The 19,649-nt window shown below is 41.3% G+C and overlaps 1 protein-coding gene across 1 annotated transcript in view; it reads right to left on the bottom strand.

The window, feature by feature from the left end:
* Positions 1-9,034, bottom strand: part of ppp1r16b (protein phosphatase 1, regulatory subunit 16B) — a 181,853-nt gene extending 172,819 nt beyond the window's left edge. The window contains exon 1 of the mRNA XM_034166111.1: positions 8,667-9,034. Coding sequence (XP_034022002.1) covers positions 8,667-8,931 — 265 coding nt within the window. The 5' untranslated portion in view covers positions 8,932-9,034. The remainder of the gene's footprint in view (positions 1-8,666) is intronic.
* Positions 9,035-19,649: the final 10,615 nt, after the last annotated feature.

Below are 19,649 nucleotides of genomic sequence, written 5' to 3'. Positions count from 1 at the left end.
GGCTGGCGGAGAGAGCAACAAATTCTTTGTGCTGGCCAGCACCACGACATGACCGCGGCAGCATGTGCCACATTACATGCAGCGGCAGAAGCCCCACACCACACACCAGCTCCGCTGTGGAGGAACTGCAGCTCCCCCACTGCAGCGCTCACAAACCGGCTTCTGCACTGCGTGAAACATTTAGCTGGTTGAACGAAGTCAAACTAAATGATCACGTTACAAAAACTAAGCAAACGATAAACGACAAGAACTACAGCAAAACAAAATACGGACGAATTGAGGTTTTCGGTGGCATTTGTTAAAATTTTTCAACAGTTTAAAAATCCTGATGAAGCGCCAGCTGCAGGAATGAAGCTGCGAGAAGGTTAAACGATGCCAGCAAAAGTCCAGATTTCTTGTTTCGTTTGGGCTTTGTTGCCCTTTGTTAAGTGCTGTGTGACCGGACCTTAAGGTGATGGCCGGCCACTAGCCCTAAGCTTCACTAAAAGACCCAGAGTTTAGATAAAGTTGAGGTCATGGCACGCTTTGTTTCCTAATAAAATTAATTTAAGAGTAAAAAGCATAGTAACATACTATGTGAGTAAGCTAGCCATACGAAAGGCAAAATAAGTGCGTCTTAAGTCTGGACTTGAAAGTCTCGACAGAATCTGTTTTACTGATGCAGGGAGATCATTCCATAGAACAGGTACACGATAAAGCTCTGTGACCCGCAGACTTTTTATTCACCCTAGGGCAACAAAGTAGTCCTACCCCCTGAGAATGCAAAACCCGGGCCGGTACGTAGGGTTTAATTAGGTCAGCTAAGTAGGGAGGTGCCAGTCCGTGAACAATTTTATAGGTTAGTAGCAGAACCTTAAAATCTAATCTCACAGGGACAGGAAGACAGTGAAGAGATGCCAAAATGGGTGTAATGTGGTCAAACTTTCTGCTTCCTGTCCAAAGTCTGGCAGAAGCACTTTGAACCAATTGGAGACCTCTAATGCTGGACTGTGGTAAACCAGAAAATACAACATTGAGTGTCATCCATCTAGAAGAGACAAACGCATGAATCAAGGTTTCTCTCTTATTTTTCTTATTGTGAAAGGCTGAAGAAAAATGGAGTCAGTGGTTGCTCCATTGTACAATGTCTACTGGTTTCTAGTGTAAACTAAAACATTTGAGAACCCTTATTTTTTGTGAAATAAAGGATCATAGATATTACCAATCACCAGTTTCTGCAAAAGAACAGGGATCCTTGTCGCCAAAGATGTGAAAACATGAATGAAACAAAATCATGACGGGCAACAACAACGTGCAATCTGCAACCTCCCCACATGATGACCGTAAATCCCGTACTGTAGCTTTAAAGACGTTTTGCTGAAACTACTTCTGCAATAATGTTAAGTTAAATAGTAGGTTTTCATTGTAAGCCTTAAGCTGCAGCAGCACAGCGCATGGAGTCATACTGCCTGATTGAACATTTGGGGACCAGAGAAGAGATTATCAGCGTCTTGAGCTCGCCAGCTGCCACTGGAGCTGAACACACACTCCCTTTCTTTTTATCACACTTGTTTTTTCATGGGCGCCTTCCTTAAACAACAGTAATGGCAAACATTTCTATGCCAAACATTGGCACCCATAAAGAGACCTTGCGAAGCAGCTTCACATTGTGATCACACTAAGGCAAAGAAAAACATCTGCTCTGATGTCACAGATATTAGACACCAATCCATGATGCTTGGTGGGTGCAGCAAAAAATAATTTAATCTAAAGTTCCTCCTTGGTCCACAACCTTTTATGGTGATGGAGTGCACTCTTGAAGGTAGACAATATCACATTTCTATATGATGCCGCCACCTCCTCTATCACTTTCTCACTTGTGATCCTAAGATTCTGTTGGGCCTTTAGGTGATAATTTGGCCGTAATTTGTCAAGGAAGTGAAGTTTAAGTTCCAGATGTTCTCATATTTTTGTATAAAGATGGAAGACTTGCTCGTGGTACCATGAATCTTTTCAAGATGACCCTAAGAAGGAACCTCCCTTATGGAGATCCACAATTATGCTCCAAAAACTTTAGTTTGATCCTTTCAACCTTTTTCCTTGCTTTTAAAGAACTGGATCTTCAGTTAGTCCCTTAAACACAGCCAGAAGTTGCCAAAATAACTTTGAATTACGCCAATTAGTCATTCAGAAGCTCTTTGAAGAAATTTAATCAATTCATGGCAAATTGAGGAATCTTCCATGCTGTTTAAAGAGACATTCGGCCAATTGTATGGCAACACAATTACAATCCGAGCAAATCTGTTACAGCAAGCTGAAATATTGCCCGATTTTGCTATCATTGTAATTACATTACCATAGAATTGGTCATTCATCTTGGTGCATGTAACTGGTGACCTGCTGAAAATCTGACCGAGCACATAAAGTAATTTTATTATTATGAAATAAATGTATATGAATTAAAGTAGACAATCTAACTGACTTGACACATATTGTTTGATAAACTGGAATAGGTGCAGGAGAGAAAATCTGAGTATTTTTCCCCACCCATTTCTTTTACTACTGTTTCTACCAGTCTAATACTTCTGTTAGTTTTTCAGTGTAACTGCTGTGAATTTTAGTTCATTATTTTACTCCTGTGTGAACTTTAGGAGTGGTTACCATATTCGTTAGTGTTTAGCTCGCGCTTGCTTGGCTATACTATTGAATTTTCTGGTGCACAAAGTATACTACTTTACACTTAAAACTAGGGATGTCCCGATCAGGTGTTTTTGGCCCCGATCCGATTCCGAGTCATCTGATTCTGAGTATCTGCCGATACCGAGTCCCGATCCGATACTTTAAAAAACTGAATGAACAATGAACAAATGCTAAATATATAATAATTTCATTTTAATCACCTTATTTTATTATTTATCACTTAAACAGTGCACTTCTCCTTGAGGTAGCTTGAACAATCAAGTAATAATCTACCAGACTTTAAAAATGTACAAATTTCCATGTTATTTTATTTGTCTAAAAACAAATGTCAAAGGTTCCTTATGTTAAACAAGAAATTATCTAATCTGAAATAACAGGTGGTTTGAATTTATAGATGAAAGGTTTCTAAAGAACCATTTATTGATTTAGTTATTTTAATCCTAGTGTTCTAAACTTTTTTAAACAGTAATCAGAAATTTTGAGGTAACAAACAACAACAAAAAACATTTCCAAGGATTTTTCTTCAGACACGTGGTTTCTGCACTGAGCTGTGGTTCAAATCCCCGCCTGACTGGAAAATCACTAAAGGCCCTTTGGCAAGGTCTTTAATCCCCTATTGCTCCCGGTGTGTAGTGAGCGCCTTGTATGGCAGCACCCTGACATCGGGGTGAATCTGAGGCATAATTGTAAAGCGCTTTGAGCGTCTGATGCAGATGGAAAAGCGCTATATAAATGCAGTCCATTTACCATTTGTACAGATCAGTGGTTTCTGCCACTAGTCTTCCGTGTTTTGGCCTGACACATTGTTCCTATTGGACAGTGCGAAGCTACGTCACAGCTCAGAGCATCGAAAGTTCAAAAGTCAACTTGAAAAGTAAAAGGGAAAAAAAAAAACAACTTACATTTGCGTCCTGACAGTCCTCAGTGTACCCCTCTGATGCTTTATCAGTGTTCAACAAGTTCAGAAAAGCGCAGTGAATGTGAATGAAGATGGAAGCTCTTTAAGACGCGCTTCTAAGTGTGATGAGTGCGCATGTCGCTCATGCACACACCATCTCTCGCTCCGTTTTGCAGGCAAACGATCACAGGACAATTTGGGGTTTTTTTTCTTTTTGTTAATCAGATGACAGATCGTCGTCCTGAGGACTTGGTCAGCACCGGGTCCTGCTGCGCACGGAAGGATGACTGAGCAAGAGCTTTGGTGGGAAAGTGTCCATCATCCTCTTGTCATTCCATCGAGGCGTCAGGCTGAGCGCGTAAACACACAAACAGCAGTTCTGCAAAAGAAATTTTGCGCGCGTAACTCCCCCCACCTCTGTCCGGTTAAACCTATGTTTTTTATTTTGTTCAATTAAAAAAAAAAAAAGATTGGGTTGAACTTTGACCACGTCAGCCTGCCGACAAGCGGCAATGCGCGCTCCAGAAGATTGAGTCCAGAAGATCATGGGTTCAAATCCCCGCCTGACTGGAAAATCACTAAGGGCCCTTGGGCAAGGCCTTTAATCCCCTATTGCTCCCGGTGTGTAGTGAGCGCCTTGTATGGCAGCACCCTGACATCGGGGTGAATGTGAGGCATTATTGTAAAGCACTTTGAGCGTCTTATACAGATGGAAAAGCGCTATATAAATGCAGTCCATTTACCATTCACCCTACTGGGGAAGGTGCCTTCATCTTGTCTGCAAACATAGATAGAGCTCTACAGGGAGGGTAACATTAGGATTTTACAGCAGGCCACGGAGCAGGTGATTAGAGACCCTGCAAGGCTTATGACAAATGTGGCTGTGGAATCCTTTAGCTTAGCAGGGAAATTGGTGCAGAAAATCCATATAGCGCCATCGCCTCGATTCGCCCTGATTAAATAAAATATATTAATCCTGCCTCAACAACAAAAACAACTGGAGACAGAGACTGTGTTTCCACCCCCAGTTGAGAAATTCCTAAGCCATCTGGAGATCTTCAGATAAGTCTTGGAGATGTCCCCTGATGGTCCAACACTGTGTCGCAGAGGAAAAACAAAGCTGTAATTCAAAGTTCTTCAAAGGGAAGCCCTTGCCTTTTCTCAGTTAAATTTCGGCCATTATGAATTACATGACATTATAATGGCTTCACGTCAGAATCTGAGCTTCTCCAGGATTGAAGAACCCACCTTATGGTCTCAAGACTGCAAGACGATATCCCTTCCCCCATGATAACACGTGGTCATAAACTTTGTCCTGACAATCAGCTTTTATCTTGAGGTTTAAAGCAAAGGAAAAGACCTTTGGTTTGAAATAAAATCTGAGATCAGTATTTCTTTCATTTATATTTAAAGACTTATAATGTTTGATTGCAGTGATTATTCAAACAAAATGCTTTGCATGTAGTCATTCCATTTATTGATATGTGTTCTTGTCACTGATATTGTTTAAGTGTGATTCTGCCTCCATCGTCAAATGTTGATGAAGTATTCTGTTTTAACCCAGAGGATGTGTTTACATGATGATGAATGAATAATGTGTCCATTTGAGTGTCTTAGAATAATAGTATACTGCAAATTAATTAATGTGTTTAAATAGTTGAATCATTTCTGTCTGCCCTCTTTTGAAGACAAAGTTTTCTGTAAAGTTACACATACTAAATGGGTGGCGTTTGGTGACATCAGTCCCCCTTTAAGAAGTGATGACAGAGCCTCGCTTGACCCTTCTGCCCGCCTTCTCCCTTCTGCTCCCCTTCTTCTGCCCACTTCTACCTTCTGCCTTCTTCTGTTTTTGCTTTCTTCTTTGTAAATGCTTAATTTTTAATTTTGGGCCCAGGCCCCATTGCAAACTAGGCTACCACATGGCATTCATTCATTCATTTTTTACTTTGACAAACTTAAAGTTTAACCTGACACTTTAAGGCGCGGCAAGTCTTTTGAATTTTTAAGAGAACTTCCAAGCTGAGCTTTTCAAATTAAGAGCAAATTTACAGAAAAGCAACTTTTCCTTTTTATTATAATTTTTCAACGCTCTTAAATTTTTACTTTTTTCTAAATTCACAAAGACTTTAATTTGACTCTAACAACTTTTTTTTAAAAGCTACCAGTCAGCATTTTCAACAAACACCTTCTACCTCTGGGTTCCTGCAAGCTGACAACGGAGCTGAAACCAGCAGTTAACCGTCAGCAAAGCCAGCCGATTCAAGCCTTGGGATCATTCAGGGAGCTCACGCTGCCCGGAGCATGGACATCCATGACGGACAGATCGGACCGTCCAAACAACTCTTCAACAGCAGCTAAGTGACCCAGTCGACAGTTTCAGAAAAAGGGTTTGTTGTCTATGGATACAAAGTGGCTAATTTTAATCCTTTGGTCCCTTTTTAAACATATTCATGCTTGTTTAATATTTTTCTTCATAATTGGCTTCAAAATTCATAACTAAATTCCAATCAGATTTATTTACTTAAAGTTTTAAACTTTATCTCTTTCTTCCAATGTCTCATGAGTGAGCAAGAAAATTGTTTCCATGAATGAACTTATTTTTCATCACTTTCCATAAATGCCAGTAAAATGTTCATTTCTTGTATAAACTGTAAATAAATTGTAAATATTTCTGCTGTGGCTTATTTTGTGTACAGAAGGAAACTCTTGGTCAACTGCATCGCGAGAATTCAGACTTCAGATCAGAGTGATTAAATTAAATCGAGACGGATTAATTCATTTGAGACTAATAAATTAATGTTTAAATTATAGTACCTATGCTATAAAAAATAATAATAGATGGTGCCCGAGTAATAATTAAATCATAAGTATTAAACCCTAAATTAATTATTTTGGTGACCCATTATATTGGGCCTAGTCCAATCTAATTCAATATGGGAGTTCAATTACTTATTCACTATAAACTGCTACATATTAATGGTTCCCTGTTTGTGGGCGATTCAGTAATAAATTATTTTATTCAATAAATGTTACATGTTATGGTTCCCCGTTGCGAGGCCTGAATATCTGTAAAGCAAAGTGTCTCCAATAAATAAATAAATGATACATCTAATGGTGCTCCCATTTGGAGGCATAAAGATATAAATAAAAAAAAAACCATTACATCCATTATGGTGATGGTACAGTTTATGTGCCAGGAAGGGAAATTCATCAAGTTGAGACTGTGACTTGTTTCTGCAAACGTGTCCATAAAAATCATAGGTAGATATGCTTTGCAAACTTAATACACATTACTACACTGGATGACGCTGAAATTGCGGATGGCCCGTTGGCTGTTCCAGCAATATCAATTACTTTGTGTCTGCTGCAACCCGCATGGAATGTCTCAAACCAAAACCTACTTCCAGGCATCTTATATATGGTACTCTGGAACCACCCCTAATTCCAAACAGTCCAACTGTCAGCCCCACTGAGGTTCTTATTCTGGGTCTCATTAACATAAGATCACTTTCCTCAAAATCATTGTAGATTAATGATCTAATTATGGTTCATCACTTGGATAGGATTGGGTTATGTGAAACCTGGCTTAAACCTACAGCTATCCTCCCCTTAAATGAGGCCTGCCCACCGGCATACACATTTAGTCACGTCCGTCATATTGCCAAGCAAGGCAGGGGTGTTGCTCTTATTTATAAATCTAGGTTTAGTTTATTAGCTGTTGGGGGTCACAAATATAACTGGTTTGAACATCTAATTCTCCGCTTTACCCATGATGCTACATATTGCCAAGGTCCGAAGAATAAAAATCAGCCATATTACTTTGTCACTGTATATAGGCCTCCTGGCCCATACCCTCAATTCTGAGATGAATTTGGTGTGTTCATCTGTAACTTGTCAACTAGTGCAGAAAACATTTCTGATTATTGGTGACTTTAACATTCAGATAAGTAAGCCTTCTGATCCCCTCTGCAAATCATTTATGCAAATTGTGGATACATTAGGATTTCAGCAATGCATTTAGGACTCGACACACATTAGTGGAAATACCCTGGATTTGGTTCTCGCACATGCATTTGCTGTCACAAATATTGACATCATGCTTCTTGAGTGGTCTCTGATCACTCAATTATTAGGTTTACAGTTTTGCTGCCGTGTTTAGTGGAACAACAACCTTATTTACCACTGCGGCAACGCATCAACTCCTCAACTACAACTGAACTTGAAGCTAGGCTGCCTGATATCTTAGCTTCACATCTGGAAAATGCCCAATCAGTATGTCCCCAAGTGTATGTCTGCTGTAACAAAAGTTTTTTGTTTTGTTTTTTTCTTCAAATTATTCAGCTCTTCTCAAAAACAAATGTAAATACAGGTCAAATACCAAGTACTCAGAGTGAATGCATGTCCATGCTAGTGTATGGTTATGCAATATTAATATATAAATAAAATGGGAGGAACAAAATTTCCAAATGTTAACATGTGGCTGCTTTGCTATCTTTGTATCTTTTGTATAATTACAGCCCTGTTATTGAAATAAGCTAATCTAACCAGAAGCTGAAGTTGAGTCAAATCAGACTCCATATCTAAAAGATACTAGCTTGTTATCTGTTCTGCATCACTGACACCGATCACGCTACAACAGCATCATGGGACTTCTTCTGCTGCCTGCAAAACAATTATCTTCAAACACAGGAGCTCCATCAGGAGAAATTTTAATTACCAGACTGGCAGAGTCTCATTTCAGCATGACGAGTTCCAATGATAAAACAGTCTCCAAGCAGAACAAATTCTGTCAGAATGGAGTGTGTTCCACTGTCAGTTTAAGTGTGCCAGTAAAGTTAATTGTTTTACTGACCATGGCATTTTTATATCTACCTCAAGTACTGAGGTGATGCTGATGTGAGCATAATTATTCAAAGGTGGTGTCACTGACTTTTGAGCTGGATGTGACTGAGTTATAAGTGTAACCCAGAGGTTCTCCGACAATAAATTTAGCGTACTTGTACATGAAGTTGTCATTCGTGTTACACACCTATAAATGTGTTGTTCTGTTGTCTAACTTGTGCATATAAATGCTTTTTATTGCAAATACCTTCATCTGGATCATTCCTGGTTGAAGCCTCCAGAAGGGCCACGCTGGCAGAAAATGAAACATGCTTCTTGTGCTCTGAATGTTGGAGGTTTATAAAACGTCCTTTCTTATCGGCCTTTCTCTTTTTGTTCTGCATCTCCTTCTCATATACCGCCCATCTCTTCAACTGCTGTGTACGGCGCTTCTGAGCTGCCCGCAGCCTCTCCAGACTGGGCACCTTGTCCAGCTGCTGCAGCTCCTGCATTAATTCCAGGTGGTTGGCCATGGCACCAGTCGGCGGGGAGGTCAACAGAGATGGCGGAGGAGTAAAACTGAGGAAGATGGGAATCTAGCAAGGACTGCACCTCCTACCATGGCCTCCTCCCAACATTTTGTTGTCATCCTGTCAGCAGGAGTAAACTTCCTGTGAGGACAGAGAGGGAGAAACTTACCGACTGTTCATAAACATATCAGCCAAACACCTTTATAAGCTGTAAGCTTAATAAATAAACTAGTAAGTCAAATGTGGAAGCAGTTTTATGCAGCATCAGTAAATCTTTCACTTCAAATCAGTCGCACTTTAAAATGCACTGACTTTTTAAAATGAACACGAGTGCCATGTACGACTGCAACGTGTACACTGATAAACAATCACAGGGCAGTGAGCAGAAGCTCAGTCTATTATGTAAGCAAGTACATTTGTGCAAGATCATTGGAGATGCAAATGAATCCCAAACGGAAATAGTTGACAATATTTATTACAGGTTAGGATGCAACAATCATGGTCAGACAGATTGGGACAGAACAGAATTTGAAAAAATGTTCAGAAATAAATGCAAATAAACAATTTGTATAATCACAATATTCTTTGTTGATGTTTATTAACATTGGTCAAACACATTTTCACATCCTGAAATAAAAAAATACAATTTTTCAGAAAGGAATCCATATTTTCTGGAATATACGAGGTCTATTAGAAAAGTATCCGACCTTATTATTTTTTTCAAAAACCATATGGATTTGAATCACGTGTGATTACATCAGACATGCTAGAACCCTCGTGGGCATGCAAGAGTTTTTTCACGCCTGTCGGTTACGTCATTCGCCTGTGGACAGTCTTTGAGTGAGGAGTGGCCCACCCTCTCGTCGTTTTTTCATTGTTTAGGAATGGCTCAGAGACTGCTGCTTTGTTTGATAAAAATTTTTTCAAAACTGTAAGGCACAACTGAGTGGACACCATTCGATAAATTCAGCTGGTTATCCTTGACAATTTTAACGGCTGATGAGAGATTTTGGTCTGTTAGTGTCGCTTTAAGGACGGCCCATGGCGCCTGACAGCGAGCTGTGATCCGAGGCGGCGGCGTCTCGCTGTTTCAAGCTGAAAACTTCCACATTTCAGGCTCTGATCATTCAGGTCGTCGTCAGAGAACAGAGAAGTTTCAGAAGAGGTCGGCATGAGGAGTTTATGCGGACATTCCACTGTTAAAGGAGATTTTGTAATGAAAGAACGTGCAGGCAGATTCGCATGTCGGGCCGGACCTGACCGCGGGGGTCGCGACAGGAAAAACACCTAAATTGGAAACCTTAACGGACAAGTTGGAACATGCCCAGCTGTTAAACAATTTCTCAGATACTCACTTGTTGAAAGCCATCAAAAGCCGCATGAATTTTACAAATGGTTTTCAACATGGAGGTGTTTTTCCTGTCGCGGCGCAGACGGATTTGCGGCGTCGTCACGGAACCGACTTGGCGAATTTGCCCGCACGTTCTTTCATTACAAAATCTCAACTTTTTTGAAACGTGGTGCACGCATCTATTTAAAAATGAGCAAATATTTGCACAAAAACAATAAAGTCTATCAGTTTGAACATTAAATATTTTGTCTTGTGGTGTATTCAATTGAATATAGGTTGAAGAGGACTTGCAAATCTTTATATTCTGTTTTAATTTACATTTTATACAACATCCCAACTTCATTGGAATTGGGGTTGTATTTGTATATGTGGATTACTTGGGATGATGGATGGATGGATGGATGGATGGATGGATGGATGGATGGATGGATGGATGGATGGATGAGATTTATTGTCATTGTCATTACACGAGTGCAACAACGAGATTACGTCCGCACTCAAATTACCACAGACAAGATACAGCAATTAATCCATAATTATTACTTGATTACCATAATAATGGCACATATCATAATTAAGACAACACATATACATATGACATTGTTTATGTGCTCTAAATTTGAAACAGTCCGTTTTCCGAATTGAGGCAATGTGAGTGTGGGGGAGCAGCAGCAACATGTAGTCGCGCCGCCGCCATCTTGGGGGGGGATGGGGGGCCGACAGCAGCTAAAACTGTGCAGCACCCCGGAGGGGGAAGGGAGTGGTGTGAGCGGGGGCCGGGATGGGGTGTGGGATGAGGACAGGAGGCGGTAAGCGGAAGGTGGGAGTATGCTTTCGGTCTCTGTCCATGTGTGAATCAAATGAGTCAGTTTCTGTCTGTGTGTGCTGGAGTTGGAGAAGAAGAAAGCAGCCGAATGTTCACCAAGGCCATAGAAATTCTTCTGGAGGAAAACAACGGGGCATTTTGTCCTTCAGAGGCTGATAAGCCTGCCATGTTTATGGTTGAGCAGTGAAAAACACCTTTACAGCTCACTTGAACAACCAGATCCAATTATGAATATCCCCTGGTCTCCGACATCTTCCTTTGCACGGCATGCATTTGCTCCGAAATGTTATCCAATTTGCGACTGAGTTCAAGGGTTAACGCGGTCTGAGAATGGATCGCTTTGCCAAACTCATTAATCATGACAAGTGAGGGAGTCAAGAACATAGCCCGCAGGGTAGGTTCCATCTGGGCACGCAGGGTCCCCAGGCCCTGATTTCCTTGTTGAAAAAATGGTGTCAATAGCATTCAGAGACCAGCTGATAAATTCCATGCTTAATTCAATATACGTAGCTTGAAGAATTCACAGTCTGGTGAAGTAGGGGACTTAAAAGTTGGAGCAGAGGTAGAGGAGAGAGGAGGAGATGCGACCGCCCTCGCCGGAGACCCAAGCACCGAGATACGACGAAAATTACATGTCAATAACACCTTCAGAAATATATTTACTGCGAAAAATGGTAACATGTATACTCAACAAAAAAATAAACGCAACACTTTTGGTTTTGCTCCCATTTTGTATGAGATGAACTCAAAGATCTAAAACTTTTTCCACATACACAATATCACCATTTCCCTCAAATATTGTTCACAAACCAGTCTAAATCTGTGATAGTGAGCACTTCTCCTTTGCTGAGATAATCCATCCCACCTCACAGGTGTGGCCATATCAAGATGCTGATTAGACACCATGATTAGTGCACAGGTGTGCCTTAGACTGCCCACAATAAAAGGCCACTCTGAAAGGTGCAGTTTTGTTTTATTGGGGGGGGATACCAGTCAGTATCTGGTGTGACCATCATTTGCCTCATGCAGTGCAACACATCTCCTTCGCATCAACCGTGAAGAGAACACCTCTCCAATGTGCCAAACGCCAGTGAATGTGAGCATTTGCCCACTCAAGTCGGTTACGACGACGAACTGGAGTCAGGTCGAGACCCCGATGAGGACGACGAGCATGCAGATGAGCTTCCCTGGGATGGTTTCTGACAGTTTGTGCAGAAATTCTGTGGTTATGCAAACCGATTGTTTCAGCAGCTGTCCGAGTGGCTGGTCTCAGACGATCTTGGAGGTGAACATGCTGGATGTGGAGGTTCTGGGCTGGTGTGGTTACACGTGGTCTGCGGTTGTGAGGCTGTTGGATGTACTGCCAATTCTCTGAAACGACTTTGGAGACGGCTTATGGTAGAGACATGAACATTCAATACAACGAGCAACAGCTCTGGTTGACATTCCTGCTGTCAGCATGCCAATTGCACGCTCCCTCAAATCTTGCGACATCTGTGGCATTGTGCTGTGTGATAAAACTGCACCTTTCAGAGTGGCCTTTTATTGTGGGCAGTCTAAGGCACACCTGTGCACTAATCATGGTGTCTAATCAGCATCTTGGTATGGCACACCTGTGAGGTGGGATGGATTATCTCAGCAAAGGAGAAGTGCTCACTATCACAGATTTAGACTGGTTTGTGAACAATATTTGAGAGAAATGGTGATATTGTGTATGTGGAAAAGATTTAGATCTTTGAGTTCATCTCATACAAAATGGGAGCAAAACCAAAGTGTTGCGTTTATATTTTTGTTGAGTGTACAATACTTATTTTACCTGGTGTATAACTTGTACCTTTTTTCTATATTACCAACTGCTCGATTTGCAATTTTTGTGAAATGCTGTCATATGCGTTATTATTTGCACTTATTTTTCTATTCTTAGAGCTTAATTTGTTTAGTACTTTGAATCTGGGGATACATTATTATTATTATTAACGAATGCTGATTTGTTTTTTTTTAGACATATCAGCTGCCACCAAACTTTAAAGGGGAGGACCTCCAAACTAGGTAAAAAAGCCATGACTGACACTCTAGATTATACAGTACGTGATGGTTACTGGCACATTTTATTGGTTTACAGTAAATCAATCAATCAATCAATTTTTTTATATAGCGCCAAATCACAACAAACAGTTGCCCCAAGGCGCTTTATATTGTAAGGCAAGGCCATACAATAATTATGTAAACCCCAACGGTCAAAACGACCCCCTGTGAGCAAGCACTCCCTTTTAACAGGAAGAAACCTCCAGCAGAACCAGGCTCAGGGAGGGGCAGTCTTCTGCTGGGACTGGTTGGGGCTGAGGAGAGAACCAGGAAAAAGACATGCTGGGGAGGGGAGCAAAGATCGATCATTAATGATTAAATGCAGAGTGTGCATACAGAGCAAAAGAGAAAGAAACAGTGCAATCATGGGAACCCCCCAGCAGTCTACATCTATAGCAGCATAACTAAGGGATGGTTTCAGGGTCACCTGATCCAGCCCTAACTATAAGCTTTAGCAAAAAGGAAAGTTTTAAGCCTAATCTTAAAAGTAGAGAGGGTGTCTGTCTCCCTGATCTGAATCGGGAGCTGGTTCCACAGGAGAGGAGCCTGAAAGCTGAAGGCTCTGCCTCCCATTCTACTCTTACAAACCCTAGGAACTACAAGTAAGCCTGCAGTCTGAGAGCGAAGCGCTCTCTTGGGGTGATATGGTACTACGAGGTCCCTAAGATAAGATGGGACCTGATTATCAAAACCTTATAAGTAAGAAGAAGAATTTTAAATTCTATTCTAGAATTAACAGGAAGCCAATGAAGAGAGGCCAATATGGGTGAGATATGCTCTCTCCTTCTAGTCCCCGTCAGTACTCTAGCTGCAGCATTTTGAATTAACTGAAGGCTTTTAGAGAACTTTTAGGACAACCTGATAATAATGAATTACAATAGTCCAGCCTAGAGGAAATAAATGCATGAATTAGTTTTTCAGCATCACTCTGAGACAAGACCTTTCTGATTTTAGAGATATTGCGTAAATGCAAAAAAGCAGTCCTACATATTTGTTTAATATGCGCTTTGAATGACATAACCTGATCAAAAATGACTCCAAGATTTCTCACAGTATTACTAGAGGTCAGGGTAATGCCATCCAGAGTAAGGATCTGGTTAGACACCATGTTTCTAAGATTTGTGGGGCCAAGTACAATAACTTCAGTTTTATCTGAGTTTAAAAGCAGGAAATTAGAGGTCATCCATGTCTTTATGTCTGTAAGACAATCCTGCAGTTTAGCTAATTGGTGTGTGTCCTCTGGCTTCATGGATAGATAAAGCTGGGTATCATCTGCGTAACAATGAAATTTAAGCAATACCGTCTAATAATACTGCCTAAGGAAGCATGTATAAAGTGAATAAAATTGGTCCTAGCACAGAACCTTGTGGAACTCCATAATTAACTTTAGTCTGTGAAGAAGATTCCCCATTTACATGAACAAATTGTAATCTATTAGACAAATATGATTCAAACCACCGCAGCGCAGTGCCTTTAATACCTATGGCATGCTCTAATCTCTGTAATAAAAGTTTATGGTCAACAGTATCAAAAGCAGCACTGAGGTCTAACAGAACAAGCACAGAGATGAGTCCACTGTCCGAGGCCATAAGAAGATCATTTGTAACCTTCACTAATGCTGTTTCTGTACTATGATGAATTCTAAAACCTGACTGAAACTCTTCAAATAGACCATTCCTCTGCAGATGATCAGTTAGCTGTTTACAACTACCCTTTCAAGAATTTTGAGAGAAAAGGAAGGTTGGAGATTGGCCTATAATTAGCTAAGATAGCTGGTCAAGTGATGGCTTTTTAAGTAATGGTTTAATTACTGCACCTTAAAAGCCTGTGGTACATAGCCAACTAACAAAGATAGATTGATCATATTTAAGATCGAAGCATTAAATAATGGTAGGGCTTCCTTGAGCAGCCTGGTAGGAATGGGGTCTAATAAACATGTTGATGGTTTGGATGAAGTAACTAATGAAAATAACTCAGACAGAACAATCGGAGAGGAAAGAGTCTACCAATACCGGCATCACTGAAAGCAGCCAAAGATAACGATACGTCTTTGGGATGGTTATGAGTAATTTTTTCTCTAATAGTTAAATTTTGTTAGCAAAGAAAGTCATGAAGTCATTACTAGTTAAAGTTAATGGAATACTCAGCTCAATAGAGCTCTGACTCTTTGTCAGCCTGGCTACAGTGCTGAAAAGAAACCTGGGGTTGTTCTTATTTTCTTCAATTAGTGATGAGTAGAAAGATGTCCTAGCTTTACGGAGGGCTTTTTTATAGAGCAACAGACTCTTTTTCCAGGCTAAGTGAAGATCTTCTAAATTAGTGAGACGCCATTTCCTCTCCAACTTACGGGTTATCTGCTTTAAGCTACGAGTTTGTGAGTTATACCACAGAGTCAGACACTTCTGATTTAAAGCTCTCTTTTTCAGAGGAGCTACAGCATCCAAAGTTGTCTTCAATGAGGATGTAAAACTATTGACGAGATACTCTATCTCCCTTACAGAGTTTAGGTAGCTACTCTGCACTGTGTTGGTATATGGCATTAGAGAACATAAAGAAGGAATCATATCCGTAAACCTAGTTACAGCGCTTTCTGAAAGACTTCTAGTGTAATGAAACTTATTCCCCACTGCTGGGTAGTCCATCAGAGTAAATGTAAATGTTATTAAGAACTGATCAGACAGAAGGGAGTTTTCAGGGAATACTGTTAATTCTTCTATTTCCATACCATAAGTCAGAACAAGATCTAACATATGATTAAAGTGGTGGGTGGACTCATTTACTTTTTGAGCAAAGCCAATAGAGTCTAATAATAGATTAAATGCAGTGTTGAGGCTGTCATTCTCAGCATCTGTGTGGATGTTAAAATCGCCACTATAATATCTTATCTGAGCTAAGCACTAAGTCAGACAAAAGGTCTGAAAATTCACAGAGAAACTCACAGTAACGACCAGGTGGACGATAGATAAAAACAAATAAAACTGGGTTTTGGGGACTTCCATTTGGGATGGACAAGACTAAGAGACAAGCTTTCAAAATGAATTAAAGCTCTGTCTGGGTTTTGATTAATTAATAAGCTGGAATGGAAGATTGCTGCTAATCCTCCGCCCCGGCCCGTGCTACGAGCATTCTGACAGTTAGTGTGACTCGGGGTGTTGACTCATTTAAACTACATATTCATCCTGCTGTAACCAGGGTTTCTGTAAGGAAGAATAAATCAATATGTTGATCAATTATTATATCATTTACTAACAGGGACTTAGAAGAGAGAGACCTAATGTTTAACAGACCACATTTAACTGTTTTAGTCTGTGGTGCAGTTGAAGGTGCTATATTATTTTTTCTTTTGAATTTTTATGCTTAAATAGATTTTTGCTGGTTATTGGTAGTCTGGGAGCAGGCACCGTCTCTACGGGGATGGGGTAATGAGGGATGGCAGGGGAGAGAAGCTGCAGAGAGGTGGTAAGACTACAACTCTGCTTCCTGGTCCCAACCCTGGAGTAGTCACGGTTTGGAGGATTTAAGAAAATTGGCCAGATTTCTAGAAATGAGAGCTGCTCCATCCAAAGTGGGATGGATGCCGTCTCTCCTAACAAGACCAGGTTTTCCCCAGAAGCTTTGCCAATTATCTATGAAGTCCACCTCATTTTTTGGACACCACTCAGACAGACAGCAATTCAAGGAGAACATGCGGCTAAACATGTCACTCCCGGTCCGATTGGGGAGGGGCCCAGAGAAAACTACAGAGTCCGACATTGTTTTTGCAAAGTTACACACCGATTTAATGTTAATTTTAGTGACCTCCGATTTGGCGTAACCGGGTGTCATTAAATGTGTAAATATCATGTTGATATTAATCATTAAGAAATACAAACAGTATGGTACTGCATGGTAAATCTGTATGGACGAGGCCATTCTCAAAAGCTGAGTGATCATGCAGGAGACTAGTGAGGGAAGCCAAAAGATAACTGGACTACTCCGAAGGAATCATCGGTATCTGTGGCTGTGATCGACATGTATACCTGGAACTGCATCAGTAAGGGCATCTGGAATAAAACATGTTCCAAATTAACATGTGGATCCATGCAGGATCCACCATGGTGACTTTGGCAGAACAATGAGTAGCCAAAAGAATTGCACTTTAAATGATTTGGTGCCACTAAGGAGGCTGGAATTGCGATCGCTGGCCAGTGCAGCGCATCTGGATGGCTGTATTGTCTAGCCAGAACAGCTGACCACTGCAACTCAGCTGGAGGACATATTCAACAACACAAACAACACTACACGCAATGCACATATGTAGGGGGGCTCTCATGCTCTTGTCAGTTCCAGCTGACAGAGGCTCAGTGCACGATGTTTTAAATTAAAAACACAGAGAACAGGGCAATTAAATACATACTACAATAGCTGGTGTCCACACCAGCCACTGTTGTTAGGATCTGTGGGCTCGCGAGTCACAGCTGGCGAACACATACCGTTCCATGAAGGATTTGACCTGACAACACTCCACCATGAGGCACATGCATGGGCATGCTGTCCTTACGTGGAATGTATAAAAACACATGCTCACTGACACGAACTAACAGCAGGTAGGCCACTCCATTGCAATGGGCAGAAGTGACTGCGTCAGCGTGCACAACATTAGGCTGTCCCATCCATCCATCCATCCATTTTGTTCCGCTTATTCTACGTCGGGTCACGGGGGCAGCAGCTCAAGCAAAGCCCCCCAGACCTCCCGATCCACACACACCTCCCCCAGCTCCTCCGGGGGAACCCCGAGGTGTTCCCAAGCCAGCTGAGAGACGTAGTCCCTCCAGCGTGATCTGGGTCTTCCCCGGGGCCTCCTCCCGATAGGACGCGCCCGGAACACCTCTTCAGCGTGGCGTCCAGGGGGCATCCGGAAAAGATGCCCGAGCCACCTCAGCTGGCTCCTTTCGACGTAGAGGAGCAGCGGCTCGACTCCGAGCTCCTCCCGAGTGACAGAGCTCCTCACCCCTATCTCTAAGGAAGTGCCCAGCCACCCTGCGAAGGAAACTCATCTCGGCCGCTTGTACTCGTGATATTGGCTGTCCCATGTAAAACAAACTGTTGATCATGTGTATACTCAGCTGGCGATCTGACGGTCACGTCACCCATGTCAGCTATGGTACACATGACATTGTGTCCTTCGGCGCGGCCGCTCGCTGGATACACGACACCAGTAGATGTGGACATAAGAGTACACTGCTTCATTCATGTCATTTCACGACTGTATGTCTATGACCATGGGTCATATACAGAGGAACAGAAGGATCATACTTGTATTGTCTGCTCAATAAGAGGGATTCAATATTAGAAATTGCAGTGTGTGTGTGTGTGTGTGGGTGGTCAAGTGTGCAACAAAACAGTCGCCACAGTATCCTACCATGTGTCCCTCCTGACAACAGGTGGAATGTGGGGTTGGTAAGGTTAGACCTTACTTGTCTGAAGCACCTTGAGGCAACTTTGTTGTGATCTGGCGCTATATAATGAAATAAATTGAAAATGTTTCACATTCGCCATTTCGTTTTTGTTTGCGGTTTTTTTCGGCGGTTCCTGCTTCGTACAATCAACTTCGTGTATGTGTGAAGGGGCAATAAGAAAAGGGCATTGTTTTTTTGTTTTTGTTTTCTTAATGGCACAAACATCATCAATATGACACCTTTCATGTTTAAGTGGAAGAGTATAAACTGTGTGACCACAGGCTACAACCCCTGGCAAAAATTATGGAATCACCAGCCTCGGAGGATGTTCATTCAGTTGTTTAATTTTGTAGGAAAAGCAGATCACAGACATGACACAAAACTAAAGTCATTTCAAATGGCACTTTCTGGCTTTAAGAAACACTAAAAGAAATCAAGAAAAAAAAGATTTGTGCAGTCAGTAACGGTTACTTTTTTAGACCACGCAGAGGAAAAAAATATGGACCTCACTCAATTCTGAGGAAAAAATTATGGTATCACCCTGTAAATTTTCATCCTAACACCTGCATCATATCAGATCTGCTCGTTAGTCTGCATCTAAAAAGGAGTGATCACACCTTGGAGAGCTGTTGCACCAAGTGGACTGACATGAATCATGGCGCCAACACGAGAGATGTCAATTGAAAGAAAGGAGAGGATTATCAAACTCTTAAAAGAGGGTAAATCAACACGCAATGTTGCAAAAGATGTTGGTTGTTCACAGTCAGCTGTGTCTAAACTCTGGACCAAATACAACAACTGGGAAGGTTGTAAAGGCAAACATACTGGTAGACCAAGGAAGACATCAAAGCGTCAAGACAGAAAATTTAAGCCAATATGTCTCAAAAATCCAAAAATGCACAACAAAACAAATGAGGAACGAATGGGAGGAAACTGGAGTCGTCTGTGACCGAACTGTAAGAAAACCGCCTAAAGGAAATGGGATTTACATTACAGAAAAGCTAAACAAAAGCCATCATTA

The sequence above is a fragment of the Thalassophryne amazonica genome, chromosome 3 (genome assembly GCF_902500255.1).
Source record: "Thalassophryne amazonica chromosome 3, fThaAma1.1, whole genome shotgun sequence".
NCBI lineage: Eukaryota > Metazoa > Chordata > Actinopteri > Batrachoidiformes > Batrachoididae > Thalassophryne > Thalassophryne amazonica.
Note: the sequence above shows the minus strand (reverse complement) of the source record. Positions and strands in the feature narration are given on the sequence as shown.